A 19517-nucleotide genomic window follows, 5' to 3' on the forward strand; every position below is an offset into this window, starting at 1 on the left:
AAGATTATTTTCGTTCCGCCAATGAGATTGCTTTCCGTAAGCATAGTGTTTTGAGTTTCTATATCCAATGGTTTGTTTGGCAGTTCTCCCATTAGCCATTGTTGCGTCATGAAATTAGTCCGTGTCAGCTCAGATGTTACGTTCGTAGGAAAGGTGTGGAAAGAATATTTTTGACCTTCCAAGACTTCCAAATTCCTCAATAATCACTCAGCTGCACACAGGAAATAATTTCCCAAAATTTTTCACAGGTATTATTATTACATTGAATCAGAGCATCTTATATTGATTTTCTTTAAAACAGTTAGATACAGAGAATTTTAAGAGGAAATTTTAGTGATATGTTCCCAGTGATTTCGATTTGAAATAAAGTTTACATGCTTCTTTAAAGAATAACTATTAACAGCACGTTTGTGATCATAAGATCGATCTCCTTCCCCCACCTTTTTTAACTGAGGAGTGTGAATAAACTTCAGTATATGGTTTTTATTTCTTCTTTTCACTCCATCGTGTAAATATTTAAGCAAATAGTTGATATCACGTAATTATGTAAAGGGGAAATGAAGATGTTTGCACAAAATGCCAATTATTGTTATTATTTTTGCAATAATCAGACCCTGTAGCCAGCCTAAATTAAATGATTAACTGAACGAGTCATTATTATGAGGGTAACAGGCTTACAGAACTAAAATATTACTGCAACACTGCCCTTTCAGATAAGGCTATATTTTATGGTTTCTATCTTTTGGAAAAGAAAGTTTGTAATCTATTCTTTTACCTTACTGAACTAGTTGTATTTTTTGTCACAACTTTTCAATGAAAAAGTATTGAGTTTGAAAATTTTACACTTATTATGCTAGGATGAATCATTTTATACAAAATATACGGAAGATTTCGATAATTGGGAATCTGGCGATCTTCCTTCACTGGCGTCGATTTTTGGCTCCAGCATCTGCACGAGAGGTATTTTTCTAAACAAAGCGAAAGGAAACATCTGTTCACATAGGGTTACTTTAAATCAGCAGGGTTACCAAAATAAAATTATTTACGCCAAAAATAAGAGGACCGCGCCAGATTCCCAATTATCGAAACATCCCCCAAAATATACAAAACGGGAGGTCCGGGGGTTCTCTCCAGTAAAATTTTTGAAACTTGTCGCTTTAAAAACACAATTTTCGACTTAGTTCGCTGATGTTAGGGGAACGAAACACGCAGGGTTCTCAGCGGTAATTTGTAGAATTTAAAGCATTAAACACGTGATTGAAGGCCATATTTATTGACGTTAGGGTAAGGGATGGAGCTTAGGAACTGTCCACAATCTTTTTTTTTTTTGGTCGAAACAAATTCATCCTCCCCCCTGTAAGTTTTTGAAATTGAAGTTTCAAAAATGTAATTTCAGACAATTGTTGAAGATTTTATGCGAAGAAGGTCCTGAAGCTCTTCTCTGGTAAAATTTTCAAAATTAAGGTGCAAAAAAATAAAGCAATGTTTTATAGTCAGACGCTATTCCACTTAAAATTTTCGTAAGTATAGTTTACGAAACCCAATTGGAAAAAGGCGGTATAGGGACCCTTGTTCGACTATTTTCTGAAATTCAAGTCTTAAAAACCCGATTGTAAGGCCATATTTTGTAATATTAGGACCAGTAATTTTTCGAAATTAAAGCTCTAAAAACGCAATTTTCGATGTTGTTTGGAAATTGAGGGCTTTCCCCTGGAAAATTTGCGAAATTGAAGACCTGAAAACAAAATTTCAGATACTCCATATGCTTCTGGTGTGTGAGGTAGGGTGGATGAGGGGGGGAGTCTTCGGAGAAGCAGCATTTTCCTATTTTCCAACGAACTAGAAAAAAAAGGGGGAGAAATGGGACATGTGGGAGGGGGGGGGGGGATTAGCTAATCAATAAGTTGTAACTGTTAAATATTTTTGATTCAAAGATTTATTTTTGAAAGAAATTAAGATTTCCCCTAACATTACTATTAATTTATAAAAATCATTTTGTTTTCCAAAGACATATTCTTATTTTCTCATTAATAATAAAGAATACTTTTGAAAAACATTCAACTTGGCATTCTGGAGGGGGGAGGGGACGAGCCCCATGGGCCCCCTTTCAGGTTGTGCCATTGTTCTGTTTTGACCCGCCTATTACATGGTTGTAACTTAATTCATGTGAGCCTCCAGTTAAACTATTAAAAGTAAATTTCGCTTTAAGAAAAACTTTGGAAATGCAGCAACATTTCGGCTTTTTCTCGAAAACACTCATTTTTTTGCATGTAATCAGAGTTTATTGCTTAAATTTAGTCAACTATGATTACAATATTTTAGTAAACTAGGCCTATATATATTGGGAGGGGAGGGGGTCATCACTTTGGGATCAGGTACGCGGGCCTCTTCTGGGCTTCTGATTGTGGCTGCTGTGGTGCAGTTGAAAAACAGATAAACTATGGGTTGAGAAATTATTGGTGGTTGACTACACGGATACAACTTTTGCATATAAATCATTACAATGGCATCAGTAATATACAAATTAAATTTTACTATCATTTGAAAATAAGGTATAGATCATTTGAAAAACAATTTTAAAAAATCTTTTGCTTAAAAACTAGGGGGGGGGGCAAATAATAACTCTGCCCATGACTCAAAAAAAAAAAAAAGTAGCGGGGCACTTGACTCCCTAGTTTACGCCTACGTTTGGTTTAAACAAATTGGTTGTTTAAAAAAAAACCATTGCAGTTTTTTTTTTTTTCAAAATTATTATTATTATTATTATTTTTTTTTTTTTGAAAAACAAAATCATTTTCTCCTAAATGTTTTCATAAATTTTACATATGATTGGAAGATGTAAAATCCACTAAATGCAAATTAACCAGCAAATCTTTAGAAATAAGTTATAGATTCATATTTTTTTTTAAATGTAACACAAATTTGTTAAATAGTTCTTCTTTTCTTTCTGAAATCAACAGACGTTTCTTATTATGTACTTAAACCTATGGCCGACAAACAATGTTTTTCTAAAGTTAGATAGAGAAAAAAATCTAAGTAGTTTGTTGTCTTTCTTCGTTTATTTTTCATTCATTTCTCTTTTAAATTTCAAAATAACCCAAAAAGCAGATTTCAACTAAAACTTCATCTTACTACCAAATTTGTTAAATTAAGATTCAAAGAATCATGTATCATTTAAGCAATATGTAGAATATAAACTACATAGAATATTTCAATGGCAAGAGAAAAAAAAACTTTGTTCACTTTTTGGCATCCACAATAAACAATGCAATCAGAGCAAGAAAAAAAAAAGTATAAAATTTTGAAAACAGAAAATTTCCGTGTAACTGTGTGCTTTTGTAAAAAAATTATATCAAATTTTCATTTTTAAGAACTTATTTAATCCCAACATAATAAAAGAATGATTTATGAATAGTTTAAGAATAAATAAACATTAATTTTTAATATTACAATGTCTTTTTAATTGATGTGTGATAAAAGAATAGTTTCATTATTTGGATTTTTACTGTAAAAAATAAGGAATACATTAAGATTGGAAAAAAAAGTTCAGGACTTGTCTTTTCATTTGAGACTTTTAGTTAAAAGGATTTTTTAAAGAAAGAAATTGCATTCCTAAACGAATTAAACCAGGAGAAATAATGTCTACAATGGCAAACATAATGGTTTTTCTAAAGCCCATTTGTCCTATTTGCATAAGTCTTCGCAATGATACGTTACGTAAATTAGATGAGCTGCGACTTTTTTTTTTTTTTTAAATCTTTAAACAAAACATGTGTTGATCTTTTTATTTTTAAAATTGTGAAATGTACGTCAGACTTGTGATTCATTTGTAGATACTGCAAAATACTTTCCATGCTCAGAATACTTGATTTTACTTTCACCTTTTTCTGTATATTTTTTGTAGATTTAGCTATAATTATGAGGAAATTATTTCCAAGATTTTATTCTTGGTTACTTATAATTATGTCTTAACTCTCACAGTAATGTATTTCTTTGATTATTCATTTACTACCAAGGTCTATTTATTAAATTTATGGGTTTTTTTTAGTAGTTACAGATTTTCAAACAATATTTTTCCAATAGAAAGCTCAACCCATGAAGAAATGAAATTACGAGATTGTACTTTTCAGGGGTCTGTCCAGGATTTTTCACAGGGTCCGTTTTTTGTGAAAAATTAAATAATTTTGTGAAAAATGAATAAATTTTGTGAAAAATAATTAATTTCGCAAAGAAAAAAAAAAGAATTTTTTTTTGTTAAAACGAAATTTTATAATTTAGAGATGGCACAAACTGCATCAATTAAACTTGAAGTTGAGTGTTTTCCTCTTCTATGTCGAGAATATCATTCTGGAGTGTTTTTCTGATATTTGGCGGGGGGGGGGGGGGGGCACCGCTCTCTCAGGTATCAATATTTATCTACCATTCTACATTTTGTTAAATTATACTACAAATATTTCTGTCCAGTATTTAAAATAATTGTAACAATAAATAAATAAATAAAATTCAGAATAGGGTTCAGCATTTAACTTTGTGACCCAAGACACTCTTAGAAAGCACAGAATTTCGTTTAAAACGTATAAATTCCGTGATTTTAACAAAAATAAAAAGTTATTTTAATTGTTTACCTCTTAACAAAGTGTAATAAACATCAAAAATTCGAAAAATCGGATTCCGATAGCGGATGCAAAGAGATCGCAATTCTCAAAGTGAAGGCATCAAAAGTATAAAAACGACTTGTAAAAGAAATATTTTTGATAAAATTATTTTAAAATTGCATTTTAGAGTCCTATGATAAACATTTCATTAACATCTGTGGACACAGTTGAAGCAAAAAGAAAAAATAAATAAATAAATAAATGAAATAAACCATCTATTCAGCATTTTAATTTTTGACTCATAACAGAAAATGGAATTTTGCTTTAAAAACTTGAAATGAGAGTTCTAACAGAAATAAAGAGACTTTTCATTTATTTGCATCCTAATAAAGCGAAGTTAGCACGAAAAAAGAACAAAATATGACTCTCATATCAGATTTAAAGGATTGCATTTTTCAAAATGTAGACATCTAAAGAAAAAAAAAATGGTAATTAAAAGAGTTTATTTAATGTTGGGAAATGTCAAATGCTACATTTAGGGCATGGAAATAAGTGTACAGGGTTCGTACGGGTCATGGAAATCCTGGAAAGTCATGGAAAAAAAATTAACAGAATTTCAGACCTGGAAAAGTCATGGAAAATTGAAATTTTCATTGAAAGTCATGGAATTTTTTTTCAAATCATGGAAAAATGTCCTGGACAAAGAGAAAGGAACAGTAGCTAAAGGAGCATTAGAAATCTTGAGTGATTTAACAGTATAGCACATAAAAGCTATTAAAAATGGAAAACTGAACGTTTCAAAAATCAAATCTGAATTTTCTAATCTCATTGCATCCACTTCTGTCGCAGCCGCTTGTCATTTTTTGCGATGTGATTTTACTGCCTGGACATCACTTATTTTGAATTTTGTGTTATTTTCAACACTTCTTATGTTTCATATTCTGTAGTAGCAAAATTTCACGTTCTTAGTTTCGCCACGCCCACTCAAAAAAAAAAAAAAGTAATTGCATGCAAGTTCGATTCCATCACTCGTAAAGACTTTATTATTAAATTTATCAGATTTTATCTTAATTTGTTGAATGTTTTGGAAAATAAAGATCTATAAGTCGGCGATAGAATACAGAAAAAGAGGAATTCTAATGCTCTAAAACAGTAGTGCCCAACATACGGCACGCAAAACTAATCCATGCGACCCACTACTACGTTCAATGTCGGGAATTACAAGTGTTCTGGAATTTCTGAACCTATTAATTTATATGCATATGAAAATATGCAAATTTGTAAACAAAACAAATATACTTTTGAAGCAGAAGATTGATTCATTACTGAATGTTTTTTTTTAAAAAAAGATCTGGTTTAGAAACATAAAGAACTAAACTATGTGGCTTTACTTTAGAGAACCAAAATACTGTCAAGTTACGTGGATGATTAAAGGCACTGTTGACACTAAAAGGAATCTTTTGAAGCAAATTTTTTGAAACTTAGTGAAGACTCATTCAACCTTTGTCCCATTCAATATCATTCTGCCTGTTTAAAAAAAAAAAACATTTAAGCATCATCATATTTGTTTCTCTGCATTTTTACTTTACGAAAATTTATATGTTGAAGACAAATAAGAATAGTTTTTTAAGTGTGCACTTATATTTTTTCCATTACGAGTAAGTGCTTCAATGAGGCTGTAGCATTCATATAGACATTTTGCTAATGCTCATTTCCAAATATTACCAAGTTTGAGATTAAATAGTGCTATTTTCTTCGTGTAACGAGGTCATGGAAATTTTCATTGAAGTCATGAAAAAGTCTTGGAAAAGTCATGGAATTTTTTCATCCAAATAGGGTATGAACCCTGAGTGTACAAGTTATTATTTGCAAGGTTCAGTCATTAGTCAGGCAGACAAAGTTACTGATCTGGGGGTCTTAATAAGTCAGGATTTAAAGTTTAGCCAACAGTGCAGCATTGCTAGTAACAAGGCCAATAAGATGCTTGGGTTTATCAATAGATCTATTTCAAACAAATCTAAAGAAGTTCTTCTGCCCTGATATAGAAGTTTGGTAAGACCTCATTTGGAGTATGCTGTTCAGTTTTGGTCTCCTTATCTTAAGAAAGACATTAATGTATTGGAAAGGGTTCAAAGGCGAGCTACAAGGCTAATAAATGGACTTTCTCACTTGGACTATGATTCCAGGCTTAGAAGGTTAAAAATGTACAGTCTTGAGCAAAGAAGAGACCGAGGCGACATGATTCAGTTGTTTAAATTTATTAAAATGAAAGATGTTACGGGGCTGAAGTTTAGCACTGAAAACAGGACAAGGGGTCATTGTTTTAAGCTATTTAAATCCCAGGCTAACATGGATATTAGGAAAAATTATTATTATAGCAGGGTAGTGGAACCTTGGAACAGTTTACCGGAAGAGGTGGTAATGAGCAAGGGAGTAGATAGTTTTAAGAGGGCCATTGATCTTCACTGGGGATTGTAAATTGACTAGGAACCAGTCTAGCTGGGCCCAGAGCCTGTTGCTGGTCGTCACTTTTGTATTTGTATTTAAAGTTAATCATCCTTGTTAGCATCGAAAAATCAAAACCCATATAATTTTCTCCCAAAATAACAATTAAACATCGCACCCACCTCACTGTAAAAATGTAAATATTGACAAGCTAGCAAAATTATAATATTTTCCAATCAAGTCATTATAAAGGTTCAACGCCAGATGCTAAGTGGTGATAATTTTGAAGTTGGTAACCCTATCTGAAGCGATCATATTTTTTCCCCACCCTTACTATCCTTTTGCAGTTCTAAGTTCATTTCGCAGATATGAGCGGGGGGGGGGGGGAGAAAAGTGCTTACCAATGCCTTTTCAGAAAAGTTTACAACAACACCGCTGCTAATTAGCTGTGATAAAACAAACAAACAACCATTATATTTATTTGGCAGTAGCAATTATTTATCGCTTGCAGGAGCATAGCAAGAGTGCCGATTTTTTTCTTTCAAAATTAGCCGATTTTGTATAAGCTGATCCCTCTAATTTGACTTCAAAAAAGGTTCCAAAAATTATCGGTTTATACACAGAAATATGCATTGTTTTGCTTTCAGATTTGCTCTTTCAATTAACAATTTCTGAAAGATCCGATCTTGTTTATCAGAATTTTGTGAAGGGTCCGTTCTGTTTGATCGGGATTTTGTGAAAGGTCCGTTTGGTTTGATTGGGATTTTGTGAAAGGTCCGTTTTGGTTGATCAGATTTTTGTGAAGGGTCCGTTAACGGACCCAAATATCCTCTGGCCAGACCCCTGCTTTTAATTACTTAATATTTACCCTATCCACATTACTAGTCTCAAGGAAAAAGATATGATTTGCTTATAACCATCTGCACAATCTCCATAATGCTTCTCTGCATGAGCAAATTATGCACAGTTAAATTATATGATAGTTTTATTAAGGTTGAACAATATTGCCCTGATTTCAAAAATCAATCACGGAATTCTACTTTTAAGAGCTGAAATATAATTTGAACTTGGTATGGGAATCTACAGGTTTGGAGGCCTGTCACAGTGCAGTTTTGGGGACCCTTTGTATGTTACAGACCTGTCAAACATTTATCATTATGTACTTTTGTATCCCATTTGGGACCCTATATTCTTGGAGGCCCCTCAAAATTGGAACAATCTGACAGGTTGAAGTGTTTTAAAATAGCTCCCAAAATAACCAGCAACTTTAAAATAAATCCATAATATAGGCATCCCAAATGTATTTTTTTCAACATCATTTCATGCTTTTTAATCTACCTTTGTCTTAGAAGATATTTCAATGTCTACAAAACTGTTTAACATATACAGCAGTATGATAATTTAAAAACCTATTAGCAACATAACATCATACAAATAAGAATTCTTATTGCTGTTATTCTAATTACTACTTGTAAATCTTTAATGTTGTTAAATTAATTTTTAACTTCAGGCCCATCATCTGGCCCATCAAGAAGGGTCAATCGCCCCCCCCCCCCCCCCAGATATCAAAAACATCGTGTAAATTTCCTTTTTTGGACATACAGTCATGCGTGCCCATATGCAAAATTTTAAGGGGGGGGGGGTCTCAGACATTTTCCCCATGGTTTAGCACAATATTTTCCCCCATAAAAACTGATTTCAGTACAGATTAGGGTTATTAAAATTTGACATTTGTGATAACTTATTCATTAATTGCTGGAGAAGAAATGTTTTTAAATTTTTACAAAGAAAAAAGTTCTAAAAGCAAGAAAGTTCTAATTTCTAAGGGGGCTTGAAACCCCACTTGCCAGTGGCGGATTTACTAGGGGCTGGTGGGGGCGACCGCCCTCTCTATGCCGTCATTTTCCGAAAACAATAATATGAAATTGAAGAATATATTAGCAATTGCTATTATTTTAATCAAATGAATTCTATAAATTTGGTTTAAATTAGTTTTAGATAGTAGTTTAGTCTAGGATGGACAGCGTTAAACACCACTGCTCGGCAAACAAAAAGGGGAAAAAAATCAAAATGCTTTTGACTAATGCTTGCTGATTCTTTGATTCTTACATAAAAAGACCTCCTCAATCCAAATCAGACTGCAGTTTTCCCCCCTATACATCCCACTTTTTGGAAATGGCACCCACCAATTAAAATTTCAGTTTTTGACAGTTTCATAGCCATTATTTTTATTTGGATTGAAAGAGAGCATTATATTAGTCATTAACACTCTTCTGAGGGACTAGAGAGATACAAAGTTCAAAGCATGAACATTTGGAGCAAGTTGGGAGACTCATGAAGGCTATTCCATAAATATTTAAAAAATCAACGAAACCTATTTTTGTTTTCCAGGGGCTCTTTTTACAATGGTCTCACTTATTTTTGGCATAAATTCAGAGTATAGGACTCACTCCTATGAGCCCTATGTCCGAAAATATGTTCACGTTGTAAAAAATATATAGAAAATATTTGAAGCATCCTATTTTGCATAGCAAAAACCATGCTCACTAATATATATAACATTAGTTTTCAAAGCCCTACTGAATGGGTTAGGGAAGCAATTGCTCCCTGACCTTCCTCCCTACAAAAAGGGTCAGGGGGAGGAGGATTTTACAGCTTTCAACCGCCAACCCCCTTGAACAGACTATAAATCCGCCTCTGCACTTGCCCCCTATATGGACACCCATGCATACAGTATAACTTTGATTTAACGATTTCTTCAATTCAATGATACATTTCACTGGTCCAGATTTGACTGCATTGAATATCTATACTCCTCGATTTAACAGTGACTTTTTCCAGTCACTTGACAATCATTAAACCAGGTTTAAACTGTATTTTGGTGTTTTTTTCCCTATAAAATGCAATGAGTATTATACCCTTTGCCTACCAAAAATCTTTGAAATGACGTCCCATAACTTAACATTCAAAGGTAAACATTTTATTTGTATAGATAGAATAACTATCATATTCAATGTTCAGAAAATTTCCACTAATTTCTTGTGCATTAAAAATGAAATGTTATTAACTAGATATGTTTTACATAGTGCAAATATTACAAATTCATACATATTTGCTCTTTTTTATTTTCAGGTGAACAACAAATTTGAAGTAATGAAACTTAGTTTACAGTTCCTGTGCAATATTTGTGCACTTTCATGTTTGATTTTAATTATGTGCTTAAATGTTGCTATTTGTGGAAGAGATTATTATGATATTCTAGGAGTCAATAAAAGAGCTAGTAGTAGAGATATTAAAAAGGCATTTAGAAAACTAGCTATGCAATATCATCCAGACAAGAATAAAGATCCACAGGCAGAAGATAAGTTTCGAGAAATCGCTGAAGGTATGACAACTTTCTTTGTATAGAGCTATTAAAATAATATTTGTAAACTTTTTATTACACAGACGTATTCATAAGGGCTCATTGCGCAGAGTGTGTCTTTGAATTTTTTTAGGGGTTTCTCTTTTTTTTGGTGGGGGAGGGGAGAAGTGTACTTAGAAGGTCCTTTGTTGCATTGGAACCCTGTGCACCATCATTCATGGAGCATGAGCTTTTCAGCTTTGAAAAATTTTTTCTTATTCATTTATTGTATATTTTTAGTTCTTGATATTTCATCAAGTTTTAAAAATTATTAAAGTTGGCCGATATCCTTTTAGAGACATTATTTATGAACAGGCATCAAAACAAGTGTCCCACTCTTCTGTTGGCTTTAAAGACTGTCCTTTGCCAAATAATGTTGGCAATGCAAAATTTTTCAAGAGTGAGACATTAAGATTAAAACAACTGATGTATTTTAAGTTGGTAAAATTTATGCATTTAGGAGATGATATGTTAAACTAGGTTAAGGTGTATACTTTATAATAAGTTTAAAACACAAGCATACACACCTTGTATTTTACTTTTTCTCTAAATTCTTAGAGAGAGTGTTGTCTCTTTTCAGAAAATTAGTACAAAAATTTGTGCTGTGTTTTAAATTCTTCAGGAATAATCCTATCAGTGTTAATCCTTTTGGAATGTGTTGCATATTTTTTTATATAAGAAGGTGTGCATTTAAAATTGAAATGTATCTAAAAACTAAAAAAATATAGTCTCAAATTATTTGTGAACATTATACATCGGAATATGCAATTGGTTTAATAATGCTTCTAAATAGGATTTTTTTTTAAAAATAGTTTCAACTGTCTTCTACCTTATTTTTGTCTTTTGTTATAAACCATAACACCATCTCACAGGATAAACAAAATATGTATTAGATACCAAACTTTTTGTGCACAATAAAGCCTAAAAAATCAGTAAGCAAATAAGCATTGGGGAAATATTTCATGATAGTAGTATGTTTCCTAATTGAGCAACCGCAATATAGTTTTAAAATACATTTTGAAATTATTCTGCATTTCTTTAAATTATTGATTTTACTACCCTAGTCTTAAATTTTTTTAATGTCATTATTTCGTGATTTCTGATTAGTGGTAGTCAATCCTCCTTACTGCCTTACATTATTAAAGATTAGGCTTGCCAGACGTCCTGCTTTTCAGACAAAACCCGGTGTTCCGACCTGTTTACTTCACATCCCGGAAAAAGATAAATTTGCTTGCAAATGACCAAAGAAGTCTAAAAATAATTAACTGTGAAGGATTGTTTAGGATAATTACTTTATCATTTGTAACATTGGCTTGTAAAACTAATACCGGATTAGTTTGTGAGGATTTTTATGACAATATTAAAACCAAAAAAAGTCCTATAAAATAGAAAAGTATAGTTTCTCATTCAAGGTGTTTTTTTAAACTAAAATAAATTTTTTAATATTTACATGTGCAGCATTGTGCAGTCCAATGTGCAGCATTGCTAGTAACAAAGCCAATAAGATGCTTGGGTTTATCAATAGATCTATTTCAAACAAACCTAAAGAAGTTCTTCTGCCCTTATATAGAAGTTTGGTAAGACTCCATTTGGAGTATGCTGTTCAGTTTTGGTCTCCTTATCTTAAGAAAGACATTAATGTATTGGAAAGGGTTCAAAGGTGGGCTACAAGGCTAATAAATGGACTTTCCCACTTAGATTATGATTCCAGGCTTAGAAGGCTAAAAATGTACAGTCTTGAGCAAAGAAGAGACCGAGGGGACATGATTCAGTTGTTTAAATTTATTAAAATGAAAGATGTTACGGGGCTGAAGTTTAGCACTGAAAACAGGACAAGCGGTCATTGTTTTAAGCTATTTAAATCTCAGGCTAACATTGAATATTAGGAAAGATTATTATTTTAGCAGGGTTGTGGAACCTTGGAACAGCTTATCGGAAGAGGTGGTAATGAGCAAGGGAGTAGATAGTTTTAAGAGGGCCATTGATCTTTACTGGGGATTGTAAATTGACTAGGACCAGTCTAGCTGGGCCCAGAGCCTGTTGCTGGTCGTCACTTTTGTATTTGTACATCTAAGAAGTGAAATGTTCAAATTTTATCTGCTTATGTGGTTTTTTATTACCTCTGTTTAAGGTTCATAATTAGTAACCAATTATTCATAACATTGAGAATAAACTGCTTTATAAAACACTCCAAAAATCAGCCACGGGTGTGTACCCTTTTGAGTATTTGCAACGATGGGGGGGAGGTTGGGCCCGGAAGAAATCTGGCAAGGCTATTAAAGATCGATTTTTAAGCTTTTATAGTGTGATGTAAAAGCTTTTGTGAAAGGGTGGAACTTTTATATGAACTGAAAACCAATAAACTTTGATCATATTTATTATTATAAAATAATTCACACTTTCAAATAGTCCGGACTAGTCTTTAAAAAAACCCATTTATACTTTTAAAAAAAATTTCTGTTTTTGTTCAAACCATGGAATGGATATCTTTTATCCTTTAGGCATTTCCTTTTTGCATTAATTTTTAAATCAGCAAGTGCTTTCAGGTAAAAGTTCCATATTTTAAAAATTGTCGAAAGTACTTTGAGATACACTAAATTTCAAGGCCTTCTTTGCTGTACCAGAATTGGCTTCTTTAAGCTAACTTTCTTGCAAGCTTAAAACTTTAGGTTTCTCTTAGTCATTTTTAAAGTTCTATCCCAACCATTCAGGAAACCATGAAATAGCATCACAAATGCTTTTTATAACAGTGCAAGAAAAACTCGTCTTGGAAGGAAATCCCAAAAGTAACCCTTCCTTCAAGTTCCACTCCCCTCATCAATGCCCCCCCCCACACACTTATTTAGTGTAGTTATTCTACAATTCCAAATATGTGCCCTTTCCCATATTTTTCCCATTCCATTTTCGGTCGCACTAAATCAAAGCTTTGGTTTCCTTTCGGACAGGTTTTCTTTTTCTGTGAAAAGAAATGAAGCCACAATTTTGAAAAGGAAAAAAAAAAAGTTGCAAAATCATTTATTAGAACCACTTTGTTTTGACTCTTTTTTAAGCAATGGGGCTTTTGTTTGCTCCAGGAGCAGATTTATAGTCTATTCAAGGGGGTAGCGGTTAAACTGTAAAAGCCATCCCCCCCTCGGACCTATCATGTAGGGTGCCTGTCTTTTAAATAGTAATTGCCCATCACGAATTTATTGCCCTCTTGAAGTGCCAAATCGCCCCTTTTGAGGCAATCACCTTCAGGGTTGGAAATCACTGTTCGAAATCATAGCAATGATTTGTCTAATCATACCAGTATAGTGTAGTCTTGAAATAAAAAGTTGAAAGACATATATAGAAATATAAAAATCATTAAAGTTCAAACAAGGGGGGGAGGGGCGAGCTTTGGTTCAAATTAAAAAGTGAGTAACACTGTCCATTCTCGACTACTCTAATTGTCTAAAATTAATCTAAAGCAAATTTGTGGAATATACTTGATTAAAATTAGTAGGGATTGCTAGTAATTTCTTCAATTCTATATCATTGGTTTCAGAAAATGACAGTCAATTTCTGGGGGCAGCAGCCCCCACCTCCCCCTAGTAAATCCGCCATTGGTTTGCTCATACTATTGGTGAAAAGAAACTATATTTCAACTTATGGAGTTACGTTAGCATGAAGAATTTGACGACAGTCATGATATAAAATTTCTCTTATAGTACATTTTGACTAAAAAAAAAATACAACAAATTCTCGATTTAGTTTGTGGAAAGTAAATATTCACTTAGGCTCTTTGAAATTCGACTTACCGAAGCTTCACTGTAAATATACTGAACTTTCATGCATGTATAAATATTTAATACACACTTAATCATTATTACCCTTACTTTATAATGCAATTTGTGACACTAATGATTTTGTTGCATTTTCTGCATCCCGAAATATAATGCTGTAAAAATGCTACGATGATCCCTGGTTTCATGACTTGTATTTTCTAACACTATGAAAACCTTGAACTTTTTTTTTTAAATAAAATCATTCTCTACTTCTAAAAATATTTTTTATAATTTCAGCATATGAAGTGTTGTCAGATGAAGATAAAAGAAAGCAATATGACAAGTTTGGAAAGTCTGCCTTTGAGAGCAACAACGGTGGAGGATTTCATCAAGGTTTCCAGTTCAATTTCAATGACTTTTATAAGCAGTTTGATGACTTTGCTGGTTTCCACTTCAAAACAAGTGGCTCTAGAGGCAATCGTAGAAAACATGGATTCAGTTTTTTTGATTTTGATGATTTATTTTCGGATTTTGAACCAGAAGAAGAAAGTGACTTTCAAGGCTTTGGCGGATTTCAAGACTTTTTTGGGAGTCAAGATAGCTTCTTCGGAACACATTTTCGGGGTGATGTGTCAAACAGTCATCATACTCAGACAAGAGCTTTTAGTTCAACAAGTAAGAATATTTTCATTTCCATTTCCTCTCAATTGGTGCTTAGGTGAATTTTGCTCCCACATGAAAATACAGCTGTTCAAAATACTGTTATTAACATATTCAAACATGAATTGTTTTAAAAAAATAACAGAATAACTAGTTAAACAAGAATTTCCATCTGGAACTAAACGAGCCTACTTTCCCATATACCAATAGCACACCATCTAGCATCTGATCATTATTCTCGAAAATAGCTAAAATTGCAAATTGTTTCAAACATAATTTTTAAATATTATAAGCTGATTTCTAGGAATAAAATATGCCTCCCTCATCTAAAGAATTATGAGTAAAAAGAAAAAATAAATAAATAAAATAAAATAGCAGTACCTTTTAAACAAAGCAGCTAATACACTTTTTTCCATTAAAAAAAGTTCTTGAACCACTTTCAAAAAGAAAAAAAATTCTCCTGTTGCCAAAAAATAATTTTTCTGATGAATTAATGTACTTTCCAAAACAAATAAAAACAATAAAATGTCAACAAAAGGAATAATTTTAATTGTCAAAAGAAAAAAAAATCGTCTGCGCAGATCTTTATGTAGAAACATAAAGGACTCCGAGTTTATCCCCCGAAAACTGAATATATAAATTAAAAATGTAGAGTGAAAATAAAAACAAATCATATTAGGAATAATTATTTCTTGGTAAAAACCATGGCTGTGGAGTCTATCTCATTTTGGGACAAAAGAGTCGGATTTAGGAGCCGAAGGTTTTTAAGTCTAAGGCTCGGGAGTTGGAATCGGTCATTTTCCCTTTAAGTCCCAATTCTGCCAATGTTTGCGGAGCTGGAGTCTGACTTATTTTGGGATAAAGGAGTCGGAGTCGAATTTTCAAGAGTCGGAATTGGTCATTTTCCCTCCGTGTATAAATTTTTGCCAAAGCCATGAAGTCAGAGTTGAAGTCATGGAGTCGGAGCTAGGGTTTCCAATCCCGAAATCCTGATCCCGATTCTTGCAAGATCCTGCATGATATTTAGCGAGATTAATCCGACAGGATAGAGAGCCAAATCCCGTGGGATTTTCAATCCCGCAAGTTTTTTCCATACAACCAACTTTTGCCGCTCATAAAATTACTATTTTCTCAAGCATCATCTGAAGTTGGAAGAACTTTCCTCTTATATTTGCAAGACAAGCAAGAAAAACTTTGTGTCTCATATGATGAATGGTGGACTTACCATTTAAGAACACAATAAAAATTTACTTTATTTTTCTGAGATTGAATTGTTATTCTCAGTTGAGAATTTAGTTTTCATACGTTGAGCAATTGAGAAAATGTGTATAATTTAAAAACATTTTCAAAAACCGTCACTAAAATTTAAAATCCAGAAAATTACGCTTTTGCACCATGGCCCTACGAAATTTGCTGTTGATTTTGTTCGTACAGATTATATTACAGATTGCAAAACCCACTGGGGTAGCCTCAATTCAATATTGGAGAACTTCTGTAAGCTTAAGGAATGCACTCAAAACCTTTAAATTAAAGGGCACACTATTTTTCTATAAAGAAGAAAGCACCTGCCATTATTTATATATTCGGCACGACTCTAAAAGAGGGGACATAAACTTGGATGAAACATAGGATGACTCACATGACAGTGCAGTAAGTTAAGCTGCTCAAGTTTTTGAATGTACTTTCAAGTGAGAGGTAAAAATAGTGAAATTATCCAAAAACTTTTACTGAGCCTACGACTTGGTGAAACCAAGTAGCACTCACCCCTTGCAGTAATGAACCAAATGCAGATTCAATGACCAACGTTTATGAAAACGGGTAATCTTTATGCAAGTTAAACTGAATACAGAAAACATACACAGCCATCATTTTTATCCAAAATTTATAGTTCTTGGGCAAAAACAAAGCATAAGAGTAGAAAAATCTACTTCAGAAGATGAAGATTATGGGGATCTTTTGCAAAGTGGAGCCTCAGTGGAGCCACAGCACATGTTTTCGCCAAGCGCATTATTTTTTGAGCAAAAATACTTTCTCATCCTGTGCTAGCGATGCTTTGTAAAGATGCATTGAACTTTTTAAAGGCACGTGGTTAATGTTTGGTAAGCGGGTTTTGCGTACAAAAGGTTATTGGAATTAGACTTTGTAGTGCTCTTCAATTGGTGTACAGAATTCAAAAAAAAAAATACTAATTCAAGTGACAAAAGCAGTCCTTCCTAAAAAGCACCAAATTTTTCTGTTTTTAGGAGAATAAAGTCAATCCCGCGGGACTAGCTCCTTACAATCCCAAAATCCTGTGGGACTGGGAACCCTAGTCAGAGCCCAACTAAATTTCGGGAACAGGAGTCGGAGTCAACTGTCCCAAAACTCTCGGAGTCGGGAGTTGTTTGTCAAGAGCTATTTCGGGCAAAAGTTGTTTGAAGTAAATCCGCCTTTAAGTTTGGAATCTATATTGACCCCCCAGTTCAGGGCGATCTTGTAGGCGCTAATGTTAAGGGATTTGAATTGTTCAAAATTGAGCAGAAAATTGTTCAAACCAAAAAGATATTTTCTATACATGTTCTTCATCAAAAGCTTTTTCTTACAACGTGTTTTGAAGCAAAATCGCCTATAAGTTTGGGATTGCCTTGAATTTACTTGCAGGCGCTAATGTTAAGTTTTTTTTGAACTGTTCAAAATGGAACGAAAAAATTTTCAAATCAAAAAGTGAAACATAGGATGATAAAAGTGATATAGGTATCCTCGCCAAGATCTTTCGAACAAAAAAAAAAAGTTTGAATCGGACTATTTACTCCAAAGTTATTGGGGGGGGGGGGGGGGCAGATAGATAGACATTTTCTCCCATTTCATCACCCTACTTTCCAATAGTTAATTTTTCGATATTTATTTATTAATTTTGATTTTTTTTTTTTTTTTTTGCACTTTTTTTAAGATGCATTAAGCTTGCTATCATGCTTTTTTCTTTGACTTTTACTGGGAAAGTATTTCCCAGTAAAAGTCATTATAAAAATTTATTAGTTAACTAGAATATTAGTTAACTAGAATATAAGTTTAGAAACTAGTTATAAAAATTCCAGAAGGGAATTTTTATAAACTAGTTTCTTTCAATTTTCTCTTTATCATTCACAAGTTTTACAAAATAATACCATATGCATATGCGTGTAAGTGGAACTCCCCCCCCCCCCCCCCCCCCCCCCCGTAAAATGAAGTTACAAATTTCTCAAACGCATGAGAATCTGATTATAGTCTTACCCTTTTAATTAAACATCTAAGAATTTAATGCTGATAGGTTCAGAAACTATTTATTCCATTCACTGTTAATTTAAGACAAAAATGCAGTAAAAGCTTGACTATTCAAAGACACAAGAAAAGCAGTTTTCCATATATTCACGTGAAAGCTTAAACTTATGACCTTGTCTATTTTTTCATTATAATTTGAAAGATAAAAAACATATATTACATAATAATAATAATATAAAGTTTTAGCTGTTCAAACTCTTTTTAATATGAAATACAAATGTTAAATATTTTGTGCTAAGTTGATTCTCACTTTTTGCGATTTTCTTTCAGATAATGGCCGATGCAAAACTGTTACGCAAAGAGTTGGGAACATGGTAACGACATACACGCAATGTTCTTAATGTTGGTAGACTTGTAAATATGAACAATTTTCCCCTAAAGTACATGCTGGCAGTTTAATGGGCCAAAAATTTTGAAAAGTTTTATGCATTTTATTGTGCCATTGCATGGAGACTTATTGTTTGCATAAGGTTTGTGAAGCCAAAAATGCTCCAATATAATTTTATTTTGTTTGAACATATCAGGTTGATTTTTTTCTCATATTTTAAACTACTGTTGTGATATGTACAAAATGTATGTTATTAAAGTATTAGATTTCAAATAATTATGTTGCTTTCATTTATTTTTATCTTTCATAAATTTTAATCAAATTATATTTTCATACAGTAACCCCCCCCCCCCCCCCATTATATTGTGTTTTGTTATATCGCTCATTTGGAATCACACCTTTGGAATTCACCTTAGAATCGCATCTCCAGAAAAAATCCTTTTTTTTAAAATGTTGCTTACATTTGACACCACAGGGGAAAAAAAAAAAACAGGGAAAGTTTTCTTTTGTTAGTCAATGAACAAAACTGGAATGTTTTCCGTAGACTTAATTCATTGCAGTTTAATTTGCAACTTTTGTTTAGTTTTCCACCAAAAAATAATAAAAATATTCTCAATTATTTTTTCTTAGTTTACGAAAAAAATTGGTAGACAAATTTTCTTTTGTTTTTATGAAGAAAGTAATACCTATAAAAATAACTAATATATTTGTAGGTGCAAATGTCATCAAACTTATGTGTTAATTGAATTGTTACTTTTTATGACCTCAGTTATATCACGTTTTTGGATATATTGCGTTTTTTTTGTCTCCCGACAAACGTAATACAACAAGAGGTTACATTGTTTTGTTGTTGTTTTTAATCTCCCTTTGGTCTGACGGAGTCAGACCAAATCGATGAAGCCGTTGACTCTTATGAAATCTGACCCTAGCAGTGGACTGTCGAATATGTCGTTCCAGTCCAATCCCAGGCAGCTCAAGATATGCTGTGGTGATGCCTGGTCTTGTTGGCATTTAGGGCAGATGGGGAACCTCTTGGCGCT

General features: G+C 32.8%; 1 protein-coding gene across 1 annotated transcript; it reads left to right on the top strand.

Annotated features, from left to right (window-relative positions):
* The first annotated feature begins 91 nt into the window (after window positions 1-91).
* On the top strand, window positions 92-18747 carry LOC129229666 (dnaJ homolog subfamily B member 9-like). The gene is made up of 4 exons (XM_054864026.1): window positions 92-248; window positions 10173-10425; window positions 14490-14867; window positions 18420-18747. The coding sequence occupies exons 2-4, from the start codon at window positions 10194-10196 to the stop codon at window positions 18488-18490; spliced, it is 681 nt and encodes a 226-aa protein (XP_054720001.1). The 5' UTR covers window positions 92-248; window positions 10173-10193; the 3' UTR covers window positions 18491-18747.
* Window positions 18748-19517: the final 770 nt, after the last annotated feature.

The sequence above is a fragment of the Uloborus diversus genome, chromosome 9 (genome assembly GCF_026930045.1).
Source record: "Uloborus diversus isolate 005 chromosome 9, Udiv.v.3.1, whole genome shotgun sequence".
NCBI classification, from domain to species: domain Eukaryota; kingdom Metazoa; phylum Arthropoda; class Arachnida; order Araneae; family Uloboridae; genus Uloborus; species Uloborus diversus.